Source organism: Pocillopora verrucosa, chromosome 4 (genome assembly GCF_036669915.1).
Source record: "Pocillopora verrucosa isolate sample1 chromosome 4, ASM3666991v2, whole genome shotgun sequence".
Lineage (NCBI taxonomy): Eukaryota > Metazoa > Cnidaria > Anthozoa > Scleractinia > Pocilloporidae > Pocillopora > Pocillopora verrucosa.
In genome coordinates this window covers 14,681,500-14,691,815 of record NC_089315.1, presented here as the reverse complement: position 1 = coordinate 14,691,815, position 10,316 = coordinate 14,681,500, and the positions used below count along the sequence as shown (strand labels likewise).

The following is a 10,316-nucleotide window of genomic DNA, read 5'->3' as shown; positions in this document are numbered from 1 at the left end:
GCCCCTATTGTGTCCTAGTGTACAAAGTGCGGGTACGAAGTAATCCTGTCTCACATAAATAACACTTGGGGATTTTCTTATTTCGATGGTCTTATCGACCCTGGAGCGAATGGAAAAGAAAAGAAAAGAAAACAAAAAACAAAAAGAAAAACAAACAAAAAAAGCAAAAAAAAACCGGCTGACACCAGCACGCGGATGGGAAGGGGAAGTAATGCAGGCTTGCGGCCGGCATTCAGCGTGCGATCAACTTGTAACAGGCCTTCGTCTTGTTGGATTTACGACAAGTGGTTTATAATCAAAGAAGGGAGCATGTAGCAGTCCTAAGCATTATTTGGAACATTGTTGATAAAATCCTGCGGATGCTGCCTCTCTAGGGGCAGTTTTAATGTCACTAAGCTCAAGGAAAAACTCATGATCACCACCAGACGAATTCATCGCACGTAAACAACGAATTTTTCTGATTAAATGCACATTAACATGGCGGTTATAATGTCACTAAGCTCAAGAAAAAAACTCATGATCGCCACCTGACGAATTCATCGCAAGTAAACAACGAATTATTTTGATTAAAAGTTTTTGTTTTTAAATGATTATTCGACTACTGTCTGCATCGAAACGGGCGTGCATGTTAGAAGAAATCCCCTTTATCCTAAGCTTAGGTTTTGCTTTAACTTACATTTAAATCCTCTCCTATAGTTACCTCATTAAAAATCTTAGGATCGCTAACAGTACTTATCACTTATGTTACACTCTGAAACAAATAGAAGATTGCTCAGGAAACTTACATATGAAGTTTAAGGTAATCCAATTAACAGAGACGGATTGGATGCAGTCCTATGACCATCATTATGTGATTATTACGGATAATAAGAAGAGAAAATTTACTTGCCAAATATTAAATCTTTAAGATTACAAATTTAATTGACTGAGAGTCAGCTAAACGTGATCTGAAGTTGGGTTGGACTGGGGTTTTTGTGTTTTCGTGATTCCTGGTATCTTCTTAACCAAACCACAGGCAGCCCAAGCTCCAGCTGTGAGGTGATCGATCATCTTCCGAAATAAGGGTGATGGCGAAATTATAAGAGTTTATATGGGAATATTTACGACCGCTCTTAGGAATAAAAAAAATAAGTCAAATTCTCAATAAAAATACCTCACCTTACTTCTACACCGCATCACTTGTTGTCTGACCGCCCATAATTAATTACCTTCTTGAAAAGAACTTTTTGCGAGTTATCCATCTCTAGTTTTACCACATAAAACATTACTCAAATAGCGTTATTTGAACTTAGGTATCGACAATTTTTCCAACAGAACAAGAACAACAAATAGGTCTTATAATGAAAATGTTATTTACTTTGACAAATGGCTTTGTAGTGTAATTGAAATATGCTTCCAAGGGAGAGATAATACAAATATTAGGAAAAGATAACGTTGTAATATTCTCCAAAGTTGAGAGATGTTTGAGTAGTAAATAATGTGATGGCCGATAAAGAAAGTACTTGCGAACCTAAAAGAACCCTGCCAACGATTTCGTTTTGTTTAATACCGTGCGATATCGGGATTCTGATGACTTTTCAACGCAACAACAATTCATATCTTTCCCCTTATGGGACTGTCTTGAGCTGTTTAGATACATTAAGAATCCCGTCAGTTATTTGCAAGCGATCCTCTTCGCACATTTTTTGTCAAAACGAACTTATCAGGATGCCAGACGAGTGTTTGCATGCTTTCATTCCTTGCTCGTTTTTTGTCAAAACGAGTAAGAACTTATCAGAATGCCAGAAGAGTGCATGCGCGCTTCTCAATAATCTCTTGATATCAATTTTCTGCTTTATTGCGAGCATCACCGCGACCATATCTTCAGAAGTCCCATCGCCAGGCAAGGGACATCACCATATCTTATTGTTCGAGGAGTTGTCTCGACAAATCTCTTCGAATTCATTTGATATGATATTCGAATCTACCTCTCCCTTTTTTAACTGCCATAAATGGATGTTTTAATTTTGGAAGCAGCTCATTGTTAAACGCCTCTTCCTTTCGTTGCACCTTACCCACAACTATATCATAGTCACAACTTTCCCGTTCCATGAATAGGAACTTTATCGCTTCCTCGGTGAGTACCTCCAAAATATATATGCAAAAGGAAAATCATCAGTTTAACCGAAAGTTCGATTTCTCTCGAGGTGGCGCACACATATCCCTACCGCTCCTTTGTTGTGTTTAAGCAAAGAACAACGTTTTAAAAAGGATATAAAAAATTTTTCGTTAGATACACAACTACTAACTAACTTAATTTAACCTAAGAAACATGGACAACTGAATATATTTTCGCTGCTAGTTACATAACGTTGCGTAATGAAAGATGATCATACTTAATTCTTCGCAGGTTAACAATACGTAATGAACACTAAGTTTGGGGCCTATTTGCAATCAACACCACACCTTTTTTCGTTTTCCAAGTAACATAGAACCCTTTCTTTAGAGTCCTGGTTTGCCCTATATCCGAGCTTATCGGAGTTGCTCTTCCAAAAGAGTTGGTTTCGATATTTGAGGAAAAACTCGCACCACACCTTTCAGTCAGTAGAACTAACTACTGATCTCACTCTGTATTCAACACACACAAAAAACGTACATGTCGAGTGAGATTGACTGTAACACTCGTATTCTATTCGAAACACACAAAACGCACATTTAAGCAAGATTGACTTCAAGTCTCGTATTCTATTCGGCACGCACAGAAAACGCACATGTCGAGTGCGATTGACTACAAGTTTCGTGTTCTATTCGGCACACACACAAAATGCTCATCTTAGTTAAGGCTGACGTCTAGTCTCGTACTCTATTCGACACGCACAAAGACGCACAAAACGCACAAGTCAAGTAAGATTGACTACAACACTCGCGCTCTATTCAGCACGCACAGAAACGCATATGTCAAGCAAGATTGCCTCAAGTTTCGCACTATATTCGGCACACACAGAAACGTATATTTCAAGTAAGGCTGAATACAAGTCTTGCACCGTATTCGACACATACAGAAACGCACATGTCAAGTAATATTGCCTCAAGCCCAGCACTCTGTTCGGCACACTCAGGAAAAGCACATGTTGCAAATAATGAAGCTTTCCTTGCCTGACATGAAGTTACAAGTTTTGAGTTTAAAATTCAAATGGTTGAGCTTATACATCGTCTCTTAATTTGTTTGAGAGAGAAGTTTTGATGTTTTTATAGGGACATAGCGACGGATTTTGTAACTTAAGCAACAGGACGAATGGTTCTGTCTCGTAATTTTGAAATTTTTGTAAATGCCTTTAATAATCAGCAATCGCAGGTTGTTTTAACCAAAACTGGGGTTTTCGTAATTTTTGTTTGAAATCACACACTACCTTTGCTGTGTGATAACAACGCGGTAGAGATGGATATTATGCATTCAATTTATCTTCCATTTACACTTACCATTTTCACAACCTAGTATTCTAAAAGTTCTACCGTCACTGAAATAATTCAGGATTGGAAAATGTTACTAACCCAAAACTGATTACATTTGGAAATGAGAGTAAGAAATTACAGTCCGACGAATATTTTCTAAAAATTGGTGCAGGGGAGACAAAAAATGGCTAATTGTAATTGAGCTGGGCGGATTTCTACTTTATTATCGCACTCTGTCACTGGGTGCTTTGATATTCCTGGTCCTGTCTGTCTTTTGCTTAAAAGGCACTGTTGATGATTGCTGAAAATTGAAACTGAAGGCTGAGGCAGTACTACGAAACTGTATCTTGCCTGACAAATATTGAGTAACCACATGGTTCCGATTGCAATAATCGATCGATCCATTCCGATCGGCAATAATTTTTGCATCTTATTCTTTTCGGCATGGTGCTCGATTCGATTCGATTCGTCGAGATTCGGCATTTTACAGGCCGCCTGTCATAAAACCAAATTATTCTGTAACACCCCCCTTCAACGCACTACCACAGATTGTTTAGAAACGTACCCCCCTTCGAGGAAAACTGAAAACTGAAGGTTTGGGTTTGTTTTAATGCACTTTCTTGAACACTGTTTAAGTCGCATCAACTCGTAAAATTGTTCTTAAAGTTAACCTCCACGTCTCAATGGCTAGAGTAGGAGATCTAATGCTACTTTTCTCAAACCTTAATCTTCAAGCTCGAAACTGGGAAATATCCATTAACACAGATTCTTAAGAGTTGTTTTGTCTCCGTTTTGTGGCTGTAATATTGAAACGAGGATATAGACAAAGATTAAGACTTTGCACGCTACTCAAACAAAACATTTGATATCAGTACCCACACCTACTAACTTAGTATATTCATGATAACAAAAACTGTTTTAGGAATGAAACGTGTTTTTACTACAACATAATCTTTTCCCTATGGTTCTACAGTCCTTGGCACTTTTAACAACCACACCAGTGCAAGAATCACTTCAGAGTCGCTTAATTTGTTTCCAGTCAAGTAGTACTCTAGGGCTCAGATGCGTTAAGAAAAGTCGCCATCGAGTCATCTAGGGCTTCCATAAATGTAGAGTGGTGAATTGGGGACTGGGTTCCAGTAAACTTGCTTGCGTGGCTTCGATCTCTGTAAGTGAGGATGTTCTCACGTTTGTGTTGTTGCCAGTCATAGAACTGCTGGGTGGTGTCCAGGTCATATCCGTACTCTGCATCCTTGGCGATATCGACTAAGTATTCAGTCTGAAAGTCTACGGCACCGTGATAGTCCTTCACTTCATCCATTCTGAAATAAATAGGTAAATGAAGGAATAAATAAATGGAGAAAATAAAATATGGTGAGTGAATGGTAGAGTGGCGGATCCCAGATGGACAAATGTTTTTGTTATTGGGGCTTTTTATATTTTGTTTTTTGGGGAGGGTGGGCAACGTTTATTTCCACTCAACCACGTTTTCTTGACATGTTCTGTAACTGATCCGTTACGTGGTCACTCTTGCTCGAATGAATTTTTTTTTTTTAAGTTTACAGCCAGTAACTAAAAAGAAAGAAAATTGTGATCCAAGATTTCCAAATATCTACACGTTGTGGATTTCATTTCATTTAAACAGCGACGAAGTATTTTTTAAAGTTAGAAGATGAAGGCTTATTGAGCGCATTCTAATTGATTGTGGTTGTTGTAACATTAGAATCAAAGTATCAAAGAGAAAAGTGGCAAGTGAAAACTCAAAGCAAAATCGCCTAAACTGGCCTAAACCTTTAGCTCTCAGATTAAATTTGCAAGTCTCCTTACTGTCAACCATACAATTCTTATAATGTTAGTTTAGAGAATTAAGTATTGAATCACCTAATTATCCCCAAATTGATATTTTTCTATAATTCTCATCTGTTATCTGGTTGGTGTTTTATTGATATTGTAAGGAGAAATTCTGTCTTGGTCACTCATGGGAGTTAAAGGGTTAATGGCAAGAAAATGCGAGTGAGCGATGAGCTTTGAATCTAAAATACAAGTCGCGATTTCTTTTAGTTTCCTTTGATTATTTTGAAGGATGACGCTAGTTTTCTAAAGCAATCAAGGTGAGGCAAAACCGAAAAAGGAATTTTACATAATTCATTCAACAAACCAGGGAAAATTGATCCATAACTTATTACTTTGCGATCCATTTCGCTATATCCTCCTCCATAGCTTCCTTGTCAGGAAGTTTGAGCTCCCCTGTGATACAATTCACGGTCCACTTGGCTTGCGCGTCGAACATGGTGAAGCTGTAGACCTGGTTTTGCATTCCAATGTAGAAAAACTTGTTGTTGCCAGCCTCAGTCCACAGTACATTCTTGTACATCCCGGCAGGGTACAAGATATTCCTGGTCTTCAGTCGGAGACGCTCTTCAAGGAATGGAAAGTGGAAGTAGTAGCCGGTGCACAAAATGATGGCGTCCACATCGGCAGTGGTACCATCCTTGAAGTGGACAGTTTTGTCTTCGATATTGGTTAGCATTGGTCTCTCAGTGATCTCAGGGGGCCACTTGAAGCCCATCGGTCTGGTCTTATAGGAACAAATGATCTTCTTGGCGCCATATTTGAGGTTTTGCAAAGCGATATCCTCAGCGGAATGGCTGGAGCCAACTATAAGGATCGTCTGTCCCTGGAACTGATAGGCATTTCGGAAGTCGTGTGAGTGCATCACGCGGCCAGGAAACTCTTGAATCCCTGGAAAAGAGGGAACGCTCGGCACAGAAAAGTGACCGGTCGCCACGATAAGGTAGTCAAACTTCTGAACAGGAAGGTCTTTGTCCTCGACAAGGCTTTTGACAACAACTGAAAAGTCGTCAGTGTTATCATTGTAGGTCACTTGGCGGACGACATGGTTGAAATGAATCAAATGGCGAAGATCGCCTTTGGTCCAACGACCTGATTGAAGATTAAAGAGAAACGCTGTCATTGTTAAGCTACGTACTAGAAGAGCAATTATCAATCAAGTTTCGAAATAATCCGGGATAAGTTTGGTTCTGCCTTTATTTCGTTCTGTGCCATCAATCAGACGAAGATCAAACCCATTCGTGACTTGGACACCCGCGTTTTCCCGCTCTTTAGCAGATTGCTAGTTTCTGGCTGAATATAAAGGAAACCTTTCACCTGATTGGCTTTCGTGATAACTCTGGTTTTGGTATTTCGACAAGCAATTGAAAACTGCTCCGGTGTTTTTCAATTTGTCAAGCTACACGTCACTCGTCTACAATCACTGTATAGTTTTCTTTTCATCACGAAATTGAGAAAACCAATCACAACAACAACAACAACAAAAAACGCGATCGGAGAGCTAACCAGCAGGTAAGTCGTGGAGATAAGAAAAATACGCACCTTTCAGATAATCATAGAGAACCTCTCTCGGTGGAAAAGATGGAATTGGCTTTTTATAATGTTCTTCAAAAGTGTAGTCAGGAAACTCATTAACTTCCTTCGGACTATTAGACCAGAGGCCTTTGTACATACTTCCATGGACGGGTTCGCCAAACTGATCGATACCTGAGAAAAAAGATGTGTATTTTTTATTTCTCTTTCAAGTCATTGTCCCCTTGGACCCTGTGCCTCAGTACGCATACAGACCTAGTGGTTTCTCAAGGCAGCGTTTCTAATCTATGATAAAATTTAGAACAGTTATGATTTTTGTCACATTGCCTTTCCATTTTGTTTGGATGGTTCACTCTCCTCACAATCCAGCATTTTCTTCTCGCCCTTTTGAATGCGCTTGTAAATGATGCTGTATGTTTTAGAAGAAACGATTAGAAAAAAAATTACAGAAAATTCCTGGTCCCGGCAGCTAAGCCTTATTCCCACTCCTAAAAGAATGCAGCCTTTATCAGAAAGACAACAGAAGATCATTGGAATGGAAACACGGGCTCTGAAATTTGGGTATCGTGTCGTTCGACGTATTGAGAAACATGAATTATATCCAGAAAGTCCACCCATTTAAACGTTGTTAAAAGAGTGTGTAAAAGCGCATTGAGGACTACTTACCAGTTTCCCAGGAGTATTTCCAGAGACCTCCCCAGTCCGACTGCTTGTCGTAGCACACAATTTCGGGGATTTCTTTGCCTTGTTTTCTCAGTTTATTAAAGTGAAACAGAACTGACATACCACTGGGACCTGCACCGATCACACAGACACGCTTCGCTTTGAACATCTTTACGTTTGTTGGCTCCAACTGTCGAAAAAGAAATTTTATATAATGACGCTTTGAAAAATCAATCTGTTTTGATTGATATTTGTTCGAAAATACACGCCATAGGTTCCCGGTCCATCTTAATTTGTAATGAATTGATCTCCATTCTCTTACCCGGCAGGGCCGTAAGGGGCCGACGACGTATTGCGTATTACGTACTGCTTCTAAAAGCACTCAAAATTTCCCCAGGAAAATACACAGAAGAGAGGGGTGTAGGCGCCTTGACATGGATCGTGTTTGTGGTGCTGAGTACAAACACAGCGACGAAAGGAAAAAGAGGAGAAAGGTCCTAAGGGGACAAAGAAAGAAGAAAGAAGACAAGAACCAACAAGCAGAGGGTGTTACTCATGCTGCTAGAGCATTTTAAGACACTTCCTCTGCTCAGAGATTCAACAGAGAGTTTTCAAACCCAAGTACAACTTTTAAATGCATTTTTCTGTCAAAGTGCATTTTGATAGAACCCCGAGTAGCTCGACATGTGTAGTTCAAAAACTATTTGAGATAATTTCATGAAATTTCCACAGAAAATCTTGAATGGTGCTTCTGTGCAATAAACCTAAAACAAAGTAAAAAGGTAAATTGACCATTCAATGGCAGGCAATTTTTTTGCAGAAGGAGCCCAATTTCAGTATTTGACATGGTTATAATCATGTTGTATCATTGCACAGAACTAGTATGGATACCACTCCTTGGTATAACTCTGTAACTTATGGTAGGCACTCACTGCGACACTTAGGACCTAAATTATGGGCGAAGCTGTCATCGAATGACAGATCAGCCAAAATAATTAATGAGTTTAAAAGGCGCATTCGTGGCAAAGATCTGGCTGAGTTAATAGAAACCGGCTGCAAGGGTTGTATCCTCTGCTCAACAAGACATTTTTACCTTTTTTTTCACCTTAATACTCATATTTTAATGTAGACGTCTTAGTCTTTCAATTCTGTACTGTATTTTATATAATTCTGTGTTGTATTTTATACTAATATGCGTCTCCTTATTAGTATGGGTTCTCCCAGGCTACACGGTTTGACACTTTGATAAAGTTTTTATTATTATTATTATTATTATTATTATTATTATTATTATTATTGTTAGCGGTTGAATGGTAAACGACACAAAGGATTATTGACGAGGTCGATCTAGGTAGGTTATGAGGCCTCAAAGAGAGCCACAAAGATTCCACATCCGGCTGCTCACACTGAAATAATCGAGTGCATGGTAAGGTTTGTCTCAAATAAATACAGACCCCTCCACCAGGCGCAGACGTACGATCGTTCCTAAAAAGGTTATACCCCGGCATAGCCTAAGCAGAGTCTGGAATTGGCGGCGACAGCCATGACTCTCAGACACAAACAGCGCCGGGATTGTTACATTATGCGACATATTGCAAGTCATCGACCTTATCGCTGAGGGATCGTAGATTCGCAATTAAGATTAAAATGTCGCTCTTTAATTTGTTTTCCAGCTCAAACCCTACGTTTACGCCTCACCATTCCCAAGTCAGAGAGGCTGTTCTTGACATCCCAGGACAGTACTGATGTACATGACTTCAGGGAGAATAGATATTGGGAAGAATAAACAATGGGTTCTGCGTTTTGGAAATTTGCATAACCGCCTGTGGATGAAATTATGCAGGATTGATTTCTCCGTCAGCTTTCTTCAGAATTGGGAGTTATATCTCCTGGGTTAGATTCCACATCCATGCAGATGGTCAAATCCCTAGGGAAATCCAAATCCGTTCTTTGTAGAAGTAGAACCTAAGCCATTTAAAACAGCATCTTTTGGACCTCGGCTTGCTCGAGTAGATCTTATAATGAAAGCTAGCGACGAAGAAAACCGAAACGAGCAACTTGCTTGGAATAACTCGTTTCATGGAGACACCAGTTTCGCTAGCAAAGTCTAGGGCCCCATTAGAAATAATTTGAGAGCCATTGAATAGCAGATGTGTGACTAAATGGTAAGATATTAGATAAAATATAGAGAGCTTAAAAGTTGCGGTCGCCATGTTGGTGCTGACTTTAAACTCTTTAAGGTGGCTAATTTACGTTTTCAACTTATTCAATAACACTTAATTACCCTATGTTAAACTTCGTATATTGGCTCTTGAAAGTTTGTCCAGCGAGCTAAACAAACTGAAACCTAACTTCGCCGAACTTAAAACTGATGATCTCTGTCGGTAAGAGATCATTTCATTGTCAAAAAATGGAAAATACGGTGTAGGGGAATGAATTACTCTAAAAGCCAGATAATGACGATGGCGTTTGAGCTTCAGATCTTTTGTGGCACTTCGCTTATGTAATTAGGAATTTCATACCCGCCTTTGAGAGTTATTGCAACCACGATTGAAAATAAAATTACCTACCGGGCTACAGTTGACCGCAATCAAGGATTAAGACGTTCTGGAAAGTAGTGTTTATCATTGACCAATTCAGTGATCTGTGAGGAGACCACTTTTTCACGGACTTTTTAATGACGAAGTACCAGTTTTCCGTGCGAATGATTTTACGAACCTTTCTCAGCCACGTGCGCTACTTAGGAAGTTTGGAGAGCACTCAAGAAGCTAGAGTTGCTCGAGGCGTTGCTCGAGGCTACGCCTCGAGCAACTGTTATGCATCTTTCGTGCTCTCCC

General features: G+C 39.5%; 1 protein-coding gene across 1 annotated transcript; it reads right to left on the bottom strand.

Annotated features, from left to right (window-relative positions):
* Positions 1 to 3,982: 3,982 nt before the first annotated feature.
* LOC131792306 (trimethylamine monooxygenase-like) lies at positions 3,983 to 10,316 on the bottom strand. The gene is made up of 5 exons (XM_059109686.2): positions 10,050 to 10,316; positions 7,483 to 7,669; positions 6,826 to 6,990; positions 5,619 to 6,375; positions 3,983 to 4,754 (listed from the first exon to the last, which is right to left on the bottom strand). The coding sequence occupies exons 2-5, from the start codon at positions 7,646 to 7,648 to the stop codon at positions 4,484 to 4,486; spliced, it is 1,359 nt and encodes a 452-aa protein (XP_058965669.2). The 5' UTR covers positions 7,649 to 7,669; positions 10,050 to 10,316; the 3' UTR covers positions 3,983 to 4,483.